At 47.0% G+C, this 18281-nt stretch overlaps 1 protein-coding gene across 3 annotated transcripts in view; it reads right to left on the bottom strand.

Annotated features, from left to right (window-relative positions):
• The window catches only part of DIP2C (disco interacting protein 2 homolog C), a 372892-nt gene that overhangs the window by 96268 nt on the left and 258343 nt on the right, over positions 1–18281 (bottom strand). For all 3 annotated transcript variants that reach the window (XM_032623322.1, XM_032623323.1, XM_032623324.1), the window contains 8 exons: positions 14386–14496; positions 8487–8610; positions 8102–8211; positions 7875–7977; positions 6043–6107; positions 3231–3324; positions 3028–3147; positions 1642–1756 (listed from right to left, as the gene is read on the bottom strand). In XM_032623322.1, the coding sequence (XP_032479213.1) occupies positions 1642–1756; positions 3028–3147; positions 3231–3324; positions 6043–6107; positions 7875–7977; positions 8102–8211; positions 8487–8610; positions 14386–14496 (842 nt within the window). The remainder of the gene's footprint in view (positions 1–1641; positions 1757–3027; positions 3148–3230; positions 3325–6042; positions 6108–7874; positions 7978–8101; positions 8212–8486; positions 8611–14385; positions 14497–18281) is intronic.

Raw genomic sequence — 18281 nt, 5'->3', positions numbered from 1 at the left:
TCCTGATGTGTTTTGTACTCCAAGGTCGGACATAAATCTCAGAAGATTATTTGTTGCAAACCTTCTCTTTTGGGGACGACAGTGCCATCCTTTAAAAAATGAAGACTGGATTCTGGTTAATGGTGCCATATTTCCTCATCAATTTAAATTACGTTACAGACTTTTAATTTCTGGTTCACTCAAAATTAAAAGTGGCTTCTGGGGACTTCCCTGGTGGCACAGTGGTTAAGAATCCACCTGCCAACGCAGGGGACACAGGTTTGGGCCCCGGTCCAGGAAGATCCACATGCCGTGGAGCAGCTAAGTCTGTGCACCACAACTACTGAGCCTGTGCTCTAGAGCCCGCGAGCCACAATTACTGAGCCTGCGTGCCACAACTACCAAGCCTACGTGCCACAACTACCGAAGCCCTCGCGCCTAGAGCCCATGCTTTGCAACAAAAGAAGCCACCGCAATGAGAAGCCTGTGCACTGCACCGAAGAGTAGCCCCTGCTTGCCGCAACTAGAGAAAGTCTGCGCACAACAACGAAGACCCAACACAGCCAAAAATAAATAAATAAATAAATTTATTTATTTATTTAAAAAAAGTTGCTTCTGATACTTTAAAGTTTTCAATTTCTCAACCTGTTAGGCGGCCTGGTTAATATCACATTAACAAACTCCTAAAAGCATCAGAAGGTGTCTCTTTAAGGGCAACCTTTACATGAATATTTTTGCGAATCCCAACCTTTCAGTAAAAAGAGCAGAACTCATGCACTTTGTGCACCGAAAGCTCTGTCATCCACTGCTACAACAGAGCACACTGGTGTGACACGAAATAAAACATACTTAGAGACAGAGCCCAAAGATGTTGGCGAATTAGTCATGTATAGGCTGCAAACGTCTGGGTGATGCAAACCCTCCTTTCTCAGGTTAGTGTGGATTACTGGGAGCTGCTGACGGTCAGACAGGCCGCTCTAGCCCTTCTCACCCTGGGCAGGGTGAGCTCTTATGAGCCGTACCACGGCCTGTCCCTGACAGGCCCCAGTGGCTCTGAAGCAGGCAGTGATGCAGGAGTGACCTAGGACCAAGGGCACTCACTGTGCTTGCTGGCCTTAGCAAGAGCCCCAGAAGCCCAGCCCCACACAGCGGGAGATTTCAGGCCCCAGAACCCTCTGATGTGCTGCTGAGCTGCTCAAAAGCTCAGAAAACCAGTTTTTAAAGTGCAGTATGTGCAGTATTGCAGAAAATGAAGATGACATAAAACCCGCATGTCCAAGGGCACAGGGGTGGCCACAAAAATTTCGTTTCATCCAGCATTTACTCTGTTCTATCCTCAAGTTAAACCTGAGCCTAATATAAGCAAATGAAAATGTGCATAACCTGCCAGGACAAGGTTCACTGCTCAGCGTGCCTGTGGACAGACTTCCACTCACTCGGGAATTACAGCGAACCTCCAGAGTGAAAAGTGAGTTTCTAACTAATGAATCTAGACTATTTAAGAGAATCCATTCTAGAATACACTAGAATAAAACCTCGTCTGGAAAATCTGGGTCCTGTTTTTATTCTCACACTAAGATGAACTGCGATGGCTCCAGGTCTCTGTTAGCTGCTGAATGAGACCCCTACCCAGGCTGCCCACTTGAGTTAACACAGCAGTACCTCCTGATGGCCACGGTGAGAGCCTCTGGTGAGCTGGCGCATGGACAGATGACCTCCTGGCGTAGACCTTTACTTTGGAAGACGTTGAGAAACGCGTCACAGGAAGAAATAGACCCTAGAGGGAAAGGGGGGATGATAATCAGACAGGCGAAGCAATGTGGACAATTAAAAGTATCCCATAATATAAAATGCTTTTGAAGTTAGGATCTAGGCACATGGGGAGTTAGGCAGCATGGAAAAATACTTCATTTAATATATAACTTATCACTCGTGTTACAATGAAAGATAATATTATTCTCAAACACAGAACTCAAGAATTTAAAAAATGCAACTTCTATACTTAAAACCTTTTTGCTGACTGAAGAACTTAACTTTAATAACTTTTCTGAGACATGTTCTACCATTTTCAACATGTATGTTCCAAGAAATAAGTAAATCTAAACCCAACTAAATGAAGAAAACATTTCTCTATATTAATATGAGTGATGAGATCAAAGTATAATTACTAGGAACCTATCAGCTAAACTAGCTCCTAATACAAGTTTACCTTGCTTCCTGTAAGACATATTACTCTGAAGAGTTATGGGCAAAATCAATTGTGTACCAAACAGCCCACAATTTATGGAGTTATTTTGTAAATGGAAGAATCATTTATAAAACTAATACAAAATCACCTGTTTGCAAGTCCACTTTTGCATATCAGATGTTAAGTATATACTGCTTTAATTTACAAATATATATGCTGCAGAGTTTACAAATGTGGTCAGAAACATACATTGTTCATTCAATTCATTTCGTTCACTTTGCTTCTCGCTTATATACTCTTCTCATAAAAAACAAGCTAGCTGGGTTTTTGTTTCAACTGACTGAAATATTTCTCAAGGTATATTAACAGTATTCTGTGGAACTGCTAATTTATCTTACCTAGGTAATTTCTGCTACAGGATTTGATAATAAAATTCCATTAAAAATGACAAATCAAATTTCCTGATCAATAAAACTACTATGGACCATAAAATAATAATAGTTAATATTTCTTGAGCACTTATTATATCCCAAGAACTGTACACAGGGATTGCTTCATTTAATCCTCATAAAATCTGATGACTGGGTACCATCTTGCAGCTAACAAAAGGAGAAGAATTTTAACAAGTAAGATATGTTCTCTTCAGAATCAGGAAGTGGAAGGGCTAGGACTCAACCCCAGGGCTGTGTCTGGACCTTCAGGCCCTGGTGCCCGTAGGCTACGCTGAGTAATACTGTTTGGCTATTATCTTAAGACCACTTCTTCACTAAGGTAAAGACTAGAAAAGGGAAAAATCAAACCCCAGAGAATGAAACCTGGAGAATGAGGCCCCCTCCTGACTGCCTGGTGCCGTCACTTACAGGGATTTGCGCCGTCGGCCACTATCAGCATCCGGAGAGAGGAGAGGTTGATGTCTCTCTGATCCCTGTGCGCCACCAATGCCCAGTGCATGTCCCTGGATTTGACACAGGCCACTTTTGCTGAAGGAGAAGCAGGGGGGAAGTGAGTCACCGCCTGTGCCGCAGGATGGCGTGACATTAAAGGGGCAGCCTCCGCAACGCACCTTTGTACTGGCAGACCTTCTGAATCCAGGACAGCGGATTCACCTTCATCAGCGAGTACGGGATACTGATCACGTGCATCATGTTCATGACGCTCTGAAAGCAGGACACTGGGCAGTGAGTGGGGGAGGGCTCCATGTGGGACTCACCCCGCTGCCAGGGGCTCCCTGGTGGGAGGGTGGGGACCACATGGGCATCTCACTGGGGATGATCCTTTAAGAGGCTGTGGGAGTGGAGGCGACTTCTCAAAGCTTGTCTAGTCCTCCCGACTCCTGCTTCTACTGATACAACTCAAGAATCTAAGCCCAGTGGAAGCAACCTAAGTGTCCATCGACAGATGAATGGATAAAGAAGATGTGGCACATGTATGCAATGGAATATTACTTATCCATAAAAAGAAACGAAATTGAGTTATTTGTAGTGAGGTAGATGGACCTAGACACTGTCATACAGAGTGAAGTAAGTCAGAAAGAGAAAAACAAATACCGTATGCTAACACACATACATGGAATCTAAAAAAAAAAGGGTTCTGAAGAACCTAGGGGCAGGACAGGAATAAAGATGCAGACCTAGTAGAGAATGGACTTGAGGACACGGGGAGGGGGAAGGGTGAGCTGAGATGAAGTGAGAGAGTGGCATGGACATACATACACTACCAAATGTAAAATACATAGCTAGCGGGAAGCAGCCGCATAGCACAGGGAGATCAGCTCGGTGCTTTGTGTCCACCTAGAGGGGTGGGATGGGGGGGTGGGAGGGAGATGCAAGAGGGAGGAGATATGGGGATGTATGTATATGTATAGCTGATTCACTCTGTTACACAGCAGAAACTAACACACCATTGTAAAGCAATTATACTCCAATAAAGATATAAAAAAATCTAAATCCAAATCCTTTTCTTATAAAAACGTAAGTTGAATGATCCCTTTTTTATTGGCCTTTCAGTCTTGAAGCTTAATCCTCTCTGGTGTATTCTACTCATTTTTATTCACAAAATTAATTTCCTTTATTAAACGTTACACTGAAATCCAAGGAGTGGTGGAAAGTTGTCTTAACACCCTCAGTCTTCCATCTAGCCTGGCTCATGTAGACCAGGACCCGTAAAAGGTTTCTTTCTTTAAAATGGATGACAAAAACTAACTTTTTAAGTAAACGGTCAGTCCTCACACATTGCAACTGGGACTCATACATCTGAGTCGCTGCATGCACAGACCTGGCAGGAAGGGACCACAACATGGGGAGCACTGGACAAGAGCCCCCCTGGTCGGCTCTGCCCTCGCTGTGGGTAGCGGTGGAGAGAGAGGGCACGGACACTCTGCAGAGCGCTGGTCTAGCTCAGAAGCTCTGCAGGAAGATGACCACGTGCACCCTCCCCGACACGGGTGAGCCTGCTCACCACTAGCATTCACCTCCCTCACCTCGCGCTTGCTCCCCATTCCATCCTGGGGGTGGGAGCATCTTTCACCATAAAGAAGATAAGATGCTTTGGAAGAGTGCGTGCTGCCTAGCCAGAGGCCTGTCTTGCTCTAGAAGGTGGCAGCCAGAGACAGACTCAGAAACCACCAATTCCGGAGGCAGTAATCCATAGCATCAGTGAGCAGGCGGGTGACCACGTCAACAAGATCTATCACAGAGCTCTTGAAAGCAAGACTGTCACGAGAGAACTCTGATGGCAACGGTCATCAAGCAAATAGATGGGCCAGGCACTCACTGAACGTTAAACCACGTGGTTCTCACATGGTCAACATTCCCATTGGACAGATAAGGAAAACAGAGGTGCAGAGTGACTCAGGCAACAGACGATTCTTGGGCACAGGAGCAGGTGACGTGCCCAGAGTCACAAGCTACAGAAGGAAGGACCAACATCCAACCTGGGTTCTCTGAGGCTGTGCTCTTCCCATGACACCAGCAGGCCACGGGTAATGCGTGTGTGGGGCTGTGTTTCTGTCTCACTGACTAGTGTCCAGACGGTAACAGAAGGAAGCTGGCTGGGCCGGAGCCCCAAACCTTTGTCTATATGACGTCTGCATAAATTCTGGTTTATCAAGAAACAACAAATCCCTCTTTTTATAGTTATGTAAAACTACTAGAGTTTTTTGCTTCTAAAAAGATATAAGGTTTCAGCATAAGAAACTTAAAAAGAAAAACAGGTGAGTGGAAATCATCACGTATGAAACAGACATAGGGAGATTCGAAGCAGTGATGCTACACATATTTCTTAAGTGCTAAGCATATCTTAATAATAAGGTTATCCCTCTATTAAAAGTGCCTACAGCTTTGAATGGTCATCACTTCTCAAGTGGCACTAACAAAAATGAGACATACATTCTCTGCAACTCATGTTGAATTTTTGGCCAAGGGGAAATCTCAAAGTACTTTTCCCCCTGCAGCATAATTCCCGAAACATTCATTAAACAATGATTCACAGAAAGATAAAAAGAATTTTGTAGCCAAATCATATGTATGGGCAAAGTGACCCAAATGCAAGACATCAACGTTTCTGCACAATCTGAAATGCCAACCGTGGGAAGACAGATCCTGAACTTCCCTGAGCCTAAAAAGGCCACTCTCTCTCACAGCTGCAGCCTCAGAGCGTGGGCCCACGATGCAGGTAAGCAGCTACTGACCCACTGGTCTGCTGAGCTCCTGGAAGTTACGTTAACTTAAGACTTCTAAAAATGGTAACTTTTCTTTATAATGTGGGAGGAAGGGGCTTACCCAAGCCACTGTGTACACAGATCATCATTCTAATCCCAACACTGAGCACATTCAAAGTCAAACAGGACACTGCAGAGCAAGGGGCGTCTCACTTACTGTTAGGATTCCGTGCCAAAGCCCAACGTCTTTCTTGAAATCCAACACATTCACAATTGTTTCAGCTATAAAATACAGAGTCAAAGATTTTAACAAAAGACGGTCACAGACCAAAGGACACAAAAAATCCAATACCACATCAGTGGGAAGTAATGGGTCTTAGAAAAACATCATTTCACTGTCTTTACAGAAATGCTGCAGCCTCCAATCAGACCCGTTTAAAATGCTGGCCTGCCTGGGAAGTGTTTCTAGATGAGTATTCTGATACACAACTTAACAGCAATAGCTCTTCACAGCATCCCTTAAAACGCCTTATTCCTCCTCCTTTTATATACTGGGTTGGCCAAAAAGTTCGTTTGGGTTTTAATGAACTATTTGGCCAACCCAATATTTGTTTTCCCTCTCCCTGCCTTTTCTTTCTTAAAAGATTCTTTTCATTTCCATCACATGTTCTCCCAAGAGAGGGAAATGCTGTGTACTTGCAGGAGGAGGCAATTTCCAGCAAACCTGCCACTAGAATGCTCGCCAAAGCTTCAGTACCGAGTGCCTCACCCCCTTTCAAAAAGGGACATTCAAAATACACAGCCTGTATTCTATCTTATGCAAGATTTTTAAAAGTGGAGAATCAGGAAGCAAGTATGTATCTATCTTCCCCAATCCCTGCAAGAGTGATGGCCCTGGACCTTTAGGAAATTAGGGCAAGGAATACAGGTCATGAGGTTGTGAGAAAAACTAGAAAACTGCAAACAGTGACAAACAGGGTGGTGATCATTACAGGCAGTGTGTCTCCACGTGTGACAATGTCTGGGAAACTTGTCCAGGGACCAAACATCAGTGGAACATCTCCACGAGACAAGTGAACTGGCCTTAAAAAGGGAGACTGCCAGAAGGATGGGGAGAGAGAGAAAGCAAATGAGAACAGCAAAAAGAGAAAAGTGTCTCATCCATGGCTCGTGACAGACGCTTGGGTACTGGGAAGAGACTCCAGTGTGGCAGGTGCCTGTGACGTGGCTAGTGCGGGGACCTGATGGCAGACACTCCGGCGGAGGGAGCTGTGGGTATGTGGGGTCTGATCCTTCCGACCAGGAGCCCGTCAGCGCTGTCAACATGGTTACCTCCAGTGACCCTAACTCTGTGCCTCCAGGACAACCCCAAACAGGGCAAAGAAAGCACATCATGGAAACCAACCCTTTGACTGTGAAACGCAGCCCCAGGATCCAAGCCAGTTGCGGGGAGCGGGGTGCACTGTAGCATGCGCACTTTTTTAAAGCTCCCAAAGAGGTTCCACTGTGCAGCCAGGAATGAATATACATCAATGGTGTCAACTATCTGTTATGGCCTAGACTGTTTTCTCCCAAATTCCTACGTTGAAGCCCTAACGCCAAGTATAAATGTGCCTGGAGATGGGGCTCTAAGGAGATAATTAAAGTTAGGTAAAGTCATAGGGTGGGGCCTGATCCAATAAGAATGGTGTCCTTATAAGAAGAGGAAGACACACCAGAGCTCCCTCTGCACACAGAGGAGAGGCCGTATGAAGACACAGCCAGAAGGTGCCGTCCGCAGGCCTGGAAGGGGGTCTCCCAGGAACCAACCCTCTGGCACTGGATTTCAGACTTCAGCCTCCAGACTGTGAGACGTCAACACCTGTTGTTTAAGCCCCAGTCTGTGGCGTCTGTTTTGGCTGCCAGAGCAGACTGAGACGCCAATGAAACAATCGAACACACAGACCTTCGGTGGAGCGGCACGACTCTCTGAGTGACTAGTGGGAACAACGCTCATCTCACAGGGCTGGGGGCTGGGGTCGGGGTCCCCCAGGAATGGTCTGCCCATACCTTCTGTGTAGCCACACGCCTGTGTGAGGGCCTGGCAGTGGGTCAGAAGCGCGATCCTCGTCACGGTCACCCCGAGCACGCTCCCATCCTTGCACGTCTTGTACTGCAACGAGAAGGTGCCGAGAGGGTAGAGCTCCGGGCCCACATCCACCTCTGACCCTGAGCTGTGTAAGGGTTGCAGTGCGTGTCACTCAGTTCCCCAACCTCGTCCAGACCCAGCAACTCACCTCGATATACGCAGTGTCATTATTTGCGTCCTTAATGTGCGGGAACCAATCTCGAGGAGGTTTAGAGAGATGTTTTGACTCTGTGACAAACCATAATAGCTTTGGCCAACCTTGGAAATAAAGGACAAATTCCTTTCAGGCAAGCATCCCCCAGAAGACAGGTGTGACACCACCTTCCCGTTGGTGGCACGCTTCACAACAGCACAAGCCAGACCAAATCGCTGGTGTTTCCACCAAGTCTAAGGCCACGGCTAAGGTGCTGTAAGCCTCCTGCAGTTACAGCACATCACGTGCAGGCTGAGAGCATGTGGGGTGTGATCTGAAACCTTGTGTGTTGGCACAGATGCCTCGGAGCACATCCTCCCCGCCTGGCACTGAGGCTCACCTTTGAACTGTGGGATCTCCCCCGTCGGGCTCTTCGGCAGCCCTTTGTGGCAAGCGTCACTCGTCAAGGCTACAGTCACTCCACAGCTTCCAAGCAAGAACCCGATCTGCTGGCTTCCTGCATCCTGGGAGACGGCAGCAAGGAGAGAAGGGTCACGAGCAGAGGTGATGGCCACTCTCCTAACAGAACACGGTCTCACCCTTGGGCCCTGGGATGGCACCAACCTCCCTGAGGAGAGGTTCAACCAGAGTGCCAGGGCACGGGCTGGTGTCTGCACAGCTGGGGTCAAATCTCAGGCTGCCACTTGCCAGCTGCCTGACCTTGAACAGGGCACTAGCTTGGCCTCAGTCTCGTCATCTGCGCTGTGTCTTTGGCTGGCTGTAAGGAATGCACACTGGGAGCACAGAGTGTGCTGCGCTCAGGGGGTCTTGTTCTGTTCCCCTCTGGTTGTACAGGACCATGACCTCGGTACACAGAGCGGGTCCAAGAACACATCTCTGCACTCAGGACACTAACACCAAGCGGTCTTTGATCACATCCGGCGTGGTGGACTGGACACCCATGCCGACCACAGAGTAAGGGCATGTGCGTGGAGGGGTGCCGCCGCACAGACTGACTGCCAGGACTTGGGAGCAGATGCTGCGGGAGGGGCAGCCCCAGGCGCCACCACCCTGAGCGTCCAGCCACCCCGCCAGTCAGTTCAATTCGCTTTCCTTACTCCCACCAGCTATGATTCAGAAAATAAAGCCGTGAAGCAGCCGGCATTCCTAGAAGGGAAACGTCAGGACTGTGGTGAGGCTGTCACCTCCTTCCTTCCCACGTGAGACAACATTCTCACCCCAGTAAAATCGGCAACATCGACATCTCAAAACTACATCCTCCAAGTGCCTAGTTCGTACTCCTCACTGCAGATTTAAAAGCCGCGTCTCTTTACACAGCATCACGCACAGCCAGCCTCCCAACACCCTTGCAGCCCCGGCAAGGGGGAGGAGGCCTGGTGCTCCGCACATGGGGACCTTCCCATTTTGGGGACCCTGTGGGATTGTTCCTTCAAGCAGTGCTTTTTCAAGGAGAATTATAATCAGTCACTTCAATGTGAATTTGGGTATCACATGGCCAAAAGCTGTGACCGGGTAAAGGGGTGGGGAGATAGGTTCTGAAGCCAGGTTTAGGAGCAGAAGGGCGTCTCTTTAGGAGCGTGAACTTGCTGGGACCGCCTACAGACAGGCTCAGAATGGCTCAGGAGAGGGAGCACCAGGGCCAACTGCAAGACCTCTCAGGGTTCACGGTAGAGGTCCGCTGTCCCCTGGGCCCCGTCTTCCCAGTATCTGCTCCTAAAGACCCTAAAATACAGAGGAAGGGTGAGAGTAACCGTAAACAGAATCCATGGTTACCATGAAATTCAGCTTCCATGCTTGCTCCTCCCCCATCTTCTTGGTCTGGAAATTCCTACGCAGAGGTCCAGCCAAAAGCTAGCTTCGCAGAAACAGCCCCACCCAAGCACCCCATTGGGCTGAGATGAGACCCTTCCACCTGCTCTCAGAGCGCTCTGTCTCCTTCATGCACCGGGATCCCTGAAATTAAGCCCAGCTTGACCCCAGAGCCTCTGGCAGAGCCCACAGAGCCATCTGTGGCCTCCATGGGCCATCTCTCCTGGATCTGGGGACAGGGCCCTGAGCCCCGATACTTGGGAGCCCCCCAACACCCCACACCACTGTCCAGAAAGGCTCCACAGGAAGCTACTGAGGAGGCACGTGAACCACTGCCCTGACGGCCAGAGCACTCAGGCCCTGACACCACCTCCCATGTTTCCTGAGCGCTTTTCCCTGGAATGGCTGTTTCTGGCCTGCGGCTGGGCTCAGGGGCCCTTCCTCTGTAGAGCTGAGCTGTCCGGGACCACAATATCTCACAAATGACTCTCTTTTGCTGTGCAAGAAAAGCTGACCCACACCTGAGTTCAAACCTTTCCCTCACTTTCAATCTTTCTCCAACATAGAGAGCTGACGAAGCATGTCCCTTCCCCGGCAGTCTCTCCACACCCATGGTCTCTGACAAGTCACTTCTCAAGCAGTAAATGCGCACTCGATCAGCCTCACCTTGTCCCGTCTCAGTCTCCAGGTCAGAAAGCATCAGCCATACCCATGAGAAGGACTCTCCCTCCAGTAAATGTGAGGTGAGTTCACGGAAAGCGTCTCTTGTGAACTCGTTCCGGATTTGTGGACCTGCAACTACTAGCTGGTGCTTTTCCAATTTTGATGCTTGCCTACCCAAACCGCTGGCTTCTCAGCTGCCTCAGGAGGTGAGACAACAATGCAGACGAAACTGAGTGAGGGGCTCTCGATGCATTACTCTGCAGAGTCAACACAAGACAGGCTGCAGACCCACTAGTTTAAAGATTATTATGGTCATACAACCAGGGGATCCAAGAAACCTGACCAAGAAATTTTCCTTATCAATACTAACAGAAACATGTCATTAATGTATTGTTGTTTTGCCAATTAATTTTTAACTTTTTATTTATACTGGAAATTTCCAAGCAGACACAAAGATACAAAGAAAAGGAGAAAGAAATCCTACGTTCCTGTCACCCAGCACCAACGATTATCAACGTTGGCAAATCTGTTCTCATCTCTTACCTCAAACACATGCACACATGCAGATTTGTTATTTTAAAACAAATCCCAGACGTGGGGCATAACCTTCTACCCACAAACACTTCCGTTGGGTGGGTGTCACCCTCGGGCTGCCCCATTTCCCTCCCTCCCCACCCCAACTCCCTCTGATTTCTTCCAGCAAAATGCACTCCCAAGGGAAGGATCATGTGATGGTTCACGTGAGATTTTAAGTATGTGACAAGACGTCTATGTTTTTCCTTCCAGAGATGTTTCATTTTAACAGGACATCTGAAACCTTGGTTAAAGCAAACAAGTGGGGCATGTGCTAGATTCTAAGGAAAGAACAGTTTGCATCATGCAGGACAGTGAGCCCCCTCTGAGCCCAGAGGCAAGTGCTGATGGGCCAGGCCCTGCCTGGCTGGACTCCTGTGGCCTCCGGGGCCCACTTGGTCTCTGGCCCTATGGCACTTAGGATATGCAGAATTCCACCCCCGCTACAGCCTTGCTACTTCCCAAGCTGGCAGAAGGGAAATGCGGCTCAGTGGTCTCCGCCAGTCCACAGGCCCACTTTGCTGGCATCTGGCCTTCACAGACCAGCTCAGCCACCTCAAGAGGGCGAGGAGGACAGCCACTGTCCAGACCTGCCCATCACGGCACAGACTTCTGGAGGCTCCTCTCTTGCCCCTGCCCACTCCGTGGCCAAACCATTGGAGGGACACCCATTTCTCCCACTATGAACTCTTCAAGTGAAAAATGAGCCTTCTCCCCTCACCCCAAGAACTAGAACAAAGAATATAAATGCACATGGGACTAAATCGCTCAGTGAGGCTAATCAACATTGATGATTCTGAAAATTTGGTTCTCATTAGGCCCTTTATTTTAAGACAAGACTAGCATGCATAGGACTGGTGGATAGAGGATTCACAAACTTCATCACCTACACCCCTGTGCACATCTTACCCTGTGCTGAATGGCAACCGAGCCAGTGGATTCTTTTATTTAAAAATAAGTAAAGTTGGGCTTCCCTGGTGGTGCAGTGGTTGAGAGTCCGCCTGCCGATGCAGGGGACATGGGTTCGTGCCCTGGTCTGGGAAGATCCCACATACCGTAGAGTGGCTGGGCCCGTGAGTCATGGCCGCTAAGTCTGTGTGTCCGGAGCCTGTGCCCCACAATGGGAGAGGCCACAACCATGAGAGGCCCGCGTACCGCAAAAAAAAAAAAAAAGTAACGTTTTCTAAGAATGAACATTACATTCTGAAACTACAGACTGAGGCCCAACGCACGGCTTCTGGCTTAACAATAACCCGTGAGTCATCTGCTGGTTCTGTTACCCTTAGAAACGTTCCGAGGGAGAGAGGGCCAAGAAGAAACCTCAGCTTTTTCTTCTGAGAGAGGGTTCCTGGTCCTGAGGTACATGGTACAATATGAGAGTCTGAATGGGTCTGAGAGGTGAGTGAGACACAGCTACCTGGCAGGTCACAGCCTGCAACGCCTGAGACGGCTGGCAAGCACGTGTCAGGAGACCCAGAGGAGTTGCAGGTGAGACACCCTGGCTCCGCTCGACAATGCCTGGTCAGGAAGTGGCAGAGACAGGTGCCTCTTCATTCAAATGATTTTCCTCTGCAAACCAGACCTGGTCTGGAAAACACCAGGCTATAGATGTAGAGTAGACAAATCTAAATTCGATATGTGATGAGTAAACAATAACCGCTACTCATAACAACAGTAACAAATGTTCTGGAGTCTGTTAGTGCAGTGCTGACAGAGAATCAGTCTCTTCACTCATTAGCCTATGAATTTCTCCAAATTAGCATCCTGATGCCATTGACTAGAGAATCCAGAGGGTTTTCTTTTCTATTTCCAGAGGACCTCAACCCACTGAATTAGATATCAATTAAAGAGGAGCATCACACATCCCTTGAGAGGCTTTCCAGGTTAGTCACAGCACCAAAGAATCACACAGGAGAACGTGGCTACCTGCTCAGTAAATCCCCAAACCCTTCTGCATTTCTCGTCAGTTGTGAAGGTCATAGGGCTCAGGAAGATGAGGAAGCACTTTACGGGGTGTGTATTATACACCAGGAATGCTAGAAGCAAACCCTCGCAGAAATCAGGGTTCTCCTCAGGCCACTGGAGGGGGCTCTGATGTCAGTGGCTGCAGGGCTCACCCCCCTTCCAGGGCCACCTGCCATCCCGCCTGACGCTTGCAGGTGCCTAGGAGGCCCAGGAGGGAACTTGAAGATTTTGTACCCAGGAAAAGGGAAACAGCAACCATTTCCCAACCTTATTCTAAGGGATCCCCTCGTTCTCTCCTTCCGACCCAAGGAGCAGAGTTTCAAAGGTACCCACACACCGTGAACAGACCTTGAGGCACTTCCCCATTTTCATAATGAGTAGCCACAAAGAGAGCTGGAAGATTCTCTGGAAACTCTGAGCCTGGGCACACGAAAACCTTAGCACTTTGGAGCTGGAAGAGTCACCCCACACACTCTGCTCATGATGGTGTGCTAAGTGACAGCCCGGTGAATCCAGGGTGGAGCCCAAGGGCACGACACATAACACAACCAGTGGCAGGGCGCCTACCCCACAGCCATCGGCCCCGTCTCCTTCGACAGCATCAGAGCACCTCTCGGGGGACCATCAGGGTCAACCCCAGCACAGCCTCCTCCCTCGGCCTTCCCTTCCAAAGTTACCACAGGTCTGTGGTGCAAGAAGTCAAGCATTTACGCGGACAAAGACACACACACTGCTGTGTAGGGTTCCGACACTGGACTACACTACAACTGTAACAGCAAGATAGTTATTTATTCTAATCATAGAATAAGATCCAACAAATCGTAGGTGAACCTGGAACTTGTTAATGTCCAAACACCTGCACAAATGCAACAACGGCCACCCCTGAAATAAAAATAAGTGAAAAATCTATCATTTACCCAGATTTCTAGGGCAGTGACACTGAGGAACGAGATACTGGAACACCTGCTTTGCTGGCAGATCACCCTGCTCAACGCACAGAAGGCGCCACCTCAGGGCAGCAGCTCAATCCGGCCGCTGAGTGGAGCTGCAGCGTCAATGCTGCTCCCTTGTCTGGGACAACCAACGACAACCTGCGCAGAGCCTCAGAGACAAGGCAAACAGCCCTGTGCTTCCTGATCCACATCCTGCTGAGATGAAAGCTCTTGAAGATGGCCGTCTGCACATTCTGACCCCATGACAGAACCTTCCAGGGCAGGAGAATCGACCTTCCCGGCCAACAGGCTTGAACAGAAAGATACATTATTTACCTTTCTTGTGAGGGGCACCTCGATGGGCACAGGCACAACTTCGGCCAGCAGGCAGCCGTAGAAAGCCACCATGGAGGCAGCAGGGTCATTGTTGGGGAACACCAGTGCCACCTGGACCAACGCAGAGAGAGAGGGATTAACCACTAACACGATGCCACTGGAAAAAATTTAGATGCCCTGCTTGAAAAATGCATATTAGTAAGATGCATTTTAATAAGTTATCAGATGCTTTTCCTTGATCTCACATGGAAGGCAAACAGATTATCCGGGTCATCTCTGACACCGCACCAGAATGCAACTACCCTTGCTGTTTACACTCCCCCATCGGCACATAGTTTTACACAGGTAAAACCACAGTGCATATACTATCTGTCTCTCACTCTGAAGTGCGTCCTCGTACGTCCACAGAGTCTTCACCATCGTAACTGAACGCTGTGCACTTCCTCCCTAAGGTGCTGGGCTCACAGCTGACTCTATTCTGATCCCAGCTCAGATTTAGCTCCCCAAGCCTTGACTTACCTGAAAATTGAGAATATTAGTGTCCTAGCGTTGTAGTAAAGGTCAAATGAGAAAATGTATGCAAGAGCTCACACCGTGCCTGACACACAGCAGGTAGCCATGAACCACAACTGCCCACGAGGCCCCGGCCCTGGGAGCCGGCGCTCGGTCAGCCCGCACCTGCGGCATCTGGCTTTCTGCCCTCCCAGGGAAGGTTTCCGTGAACACCTGGCCACACATCTCCAGCCGCCCACTGCCTCTCCAGCTCAGCCTCTGAAGAACCAGGAGTACAATAATCATGGAGTTCTAAAAGGTAAATTTAAATTACTATCCTAATAACCCAATAATGGATAGTATGATTTTTCAAATGTTTTCTGATAGTCCTGAAGGGAATCTTAATGAAGAACAATTTTCCATCAGATGGCTTATTCGTCCTTGTATGAACTGTGTTTCATTTCCTTTGCCTATTTATCTGCTGGTGTTTTGACATTTCCCATAAAATCTTTAAATATATTTCATAGTATTAACTCTTACATTTGATGCAGACTTCTCGATATAATATTCTGTTTTATTTTTATTAGTGTATTTAATGTTGCATATAAACTTGTCAAGTTTCTCCTTTATGTTGTCAGCTTCATCCCATTTACATCCACCTGGCGCTCAGGTTAGCATCTGCTGTGGAGCTAACGCAACGTCGATTCGCTTGCTCTCCTGTTGCCCGATGCTCCTTCTGGAGTGGCCCTTCCTACTCTAGCTCTAGAAGCTGCCTTCAGGATACAACAGGCAGTCCTATTTCTGGATCCCCACTGAGCTCTGCAGGACTCTGCTTCCACTTTAACACAAGCTTCTCCCATGTGTTGCTCCAGCATCGGCACTGCTCTTCCTTGCTGATAATTAAGCACATAAATCCCATGATTTAGCAGATGTATATGATTTTGGTATTACCTCATTCAGGAATTTAACACATTTTTTTCTTTAAAAATGCCCTAACTAGAAGTTATTAACTTTGTCATGAACAGTTGGATAAGACATCCTAATTACCTCAATATCTAAGTAAGCAGGTTGGCATAAAGGACTCAGATGACAGCTGAGGATGGAGCAGGCTGCATCTTAAATTTGGCTCTGTTAGCAACACAGGATAGTTGATGGAAATAAAATTAAGTTTGGAATTATGTGAAGACTGCCTTTCTATATGGTATTCCTGCAGTTTACTAAAATCAGCCAAACAGAGACAAATGAAACCATTAAGGCCAATAAAAGCCATTCTGCACTACTGAAGAATTTTAAGAAACCCTGTGAAATAACTGTTGATTAGATATTAATCCTTATTTTGTCCCAAAAGCACCCAGACAGATGCCAGGCTACTATCAGTAGGATTTCAAAGGAGGAATAAAAGGATTTATTTGCATGTCTCTGCATATGAATCACAAACAATTATTTTAAAAATGATCTGAGGTTTGCACTGGCCTCAGGTGTCTGCCTTCAACTGGTGGTCAGAGAGTTGACAGCATCTATTTTTAGTTCTGGATCTGGCAAAGCAACAACATTCAATCGAATGTTTGCAAAGCTTCCAAGGCACCACTGCTGCAAGACTGCTCTCCTTGAACCAAAACAGAGGATGTTAATAAAATGCAGAAGATGTTGAAGTTCCACCAAAAACTAATGGCTGCACCCACTCATAGAGGACTAGTTAAATTTGGACTTGTTAGTCCTCCTAGGACTAACCTATTCCACACGCAGGAGTCTTCAAGAGCATAGAACCGAGAGAAAGAAGGTGCTGCTTCCAGAGCCAGACTGTGGATCAACATATTTCCAAAGAGGAGCTTCTGGTCTGACTCCTACCCCAGCTCTGTTCCAAGGAAGGGCAACTTGATCCAGGATTTAAAATTCCCACTGCTCGATCACTAAAGTTCATGCTGATAAGGCCATATTATATAACCTTGCAGAGTTGGGTTAAAACAGGATGAAATTGTTATACTAATGTAAAGTGGATAAAAGCAGAATATAAAATTGTGCATTATATGCTCTCAAAAATATAAAAGTGACAAATAGAAAATGGTCAAATAGCTAAAGGCTCATTTAGAATCGAAACTGAATTTTTAAAAAATCTGTTTTAAGGAAGGGAAGACTGTATCAGTCTCACCAAACTTTCCTTTTACATCTCAATCAGTCACAAGCCCTGTTGTTTGGTGACCACACAGTGATTCCATTGCAACACTGTACAAATATACAGATGTCTCATTTTCATAAACCCACATGGTTTCTTTTCATTCAATTCCCTATGTATTCTCTGATATTTCATCACACTTAACTATGCACAGAGCGTCAACAGACCACCTCCTTCCTCCACTCTCCTCCGCTGGTCTTCCTGTAACAGCCTTGCTGTCCCAGTGCCCGGCTTGTTCTGTCCACATACCACACAATCCCCCCTCAGCTCCTTTCCACACTCTGTCCTACAACCTGACCAAGAGCCACGGGCTTTCTTTTTCTCCTCAAGAAGTCTCAGACGCCAGAAGCTCCCACAATGAGAATATTCTCTGTCCTTCCCAAAGAGTTCAGCTGTATCTCTCACCACCTATTTTGGGGACCTGTATCATTTTCCAATTTACAGATAGCCAATTATCAATGTCTTTATTTATTTTTTTTTTAACTCTGCAAGCTCCCTGAAGGCAGGCTTCACATATGATGCATCTTTGTTTGTTCCACAGCTCCCACTATAATATCCTGAAAACCTATTCAGCTTAGGCACATAAATGCCTTTTCAAAGCCCAAGCAGGACTCCCCGAAGTGCATTAATAGGGTCACCCACATGAAAAGCGTCTATAATTTTTATGCTAAGGACAGAATGTTCATTATCCTCGGAAAATATTTAATTAAAAATGATTTTCAAAGAGGTAAAGAATCCTGTTTATTGGGACAGAAGGCTATTATCAATTGAATACTACAGTCACATATGCTTTTTTAATAAGTTTTTATACACACATGCCAGGTGCCAGCCATATGAAAACTTTTTAAAGGAATAATTTAGAAAAGTAGTCCCACCTCATACAATTCAAACCACTCCCTGCTAAAGAAAATCTTTTTACATATTTTGTTCTATCAAAACTTGCCCCCCACATTCCTACTGACTTCTTAGTAGAACAGAGATGGTTTATTTTGTAATTGCTATTGTAAAGGAACTTCAAGAGTCTGAAGGCCAAAGACTTTTTTAAAAAAACTACTAAGACTATTAACCAAATTATAGATAAGGGAGATATATTACAACTGACTTTTTTTATCGTGATAAAATAAATATAACAAAGTTCACCATCTTGACCATTTTCAAGTATACAGTTCAGTGGCATTAAGTACATTTACACTGTTGTAAAACCATCATCAACCATCCATTTCCAGAACAT

The sequence above is a fragment of the Phocoena sinus genome, chromosome 2 (assembly GCF_008692025.1).
Source record: "Phocoena sinus isolate mPhoSin1 chromosome 2, mPhoSin1.pri, whole genome shotgun sequence".
Taxonomy (NCBI): Eukaryota; Metazoa; Chordata; class Mammalia; order Artiodactyla; family Phocoenidae; genus Phocoena; species Phocoena sinus.
The sequence above is the reverse complement of the archived record's forward strand: the minus strand, read 5'-3'. Positions and strand labels throughout refer to the sequence as shown.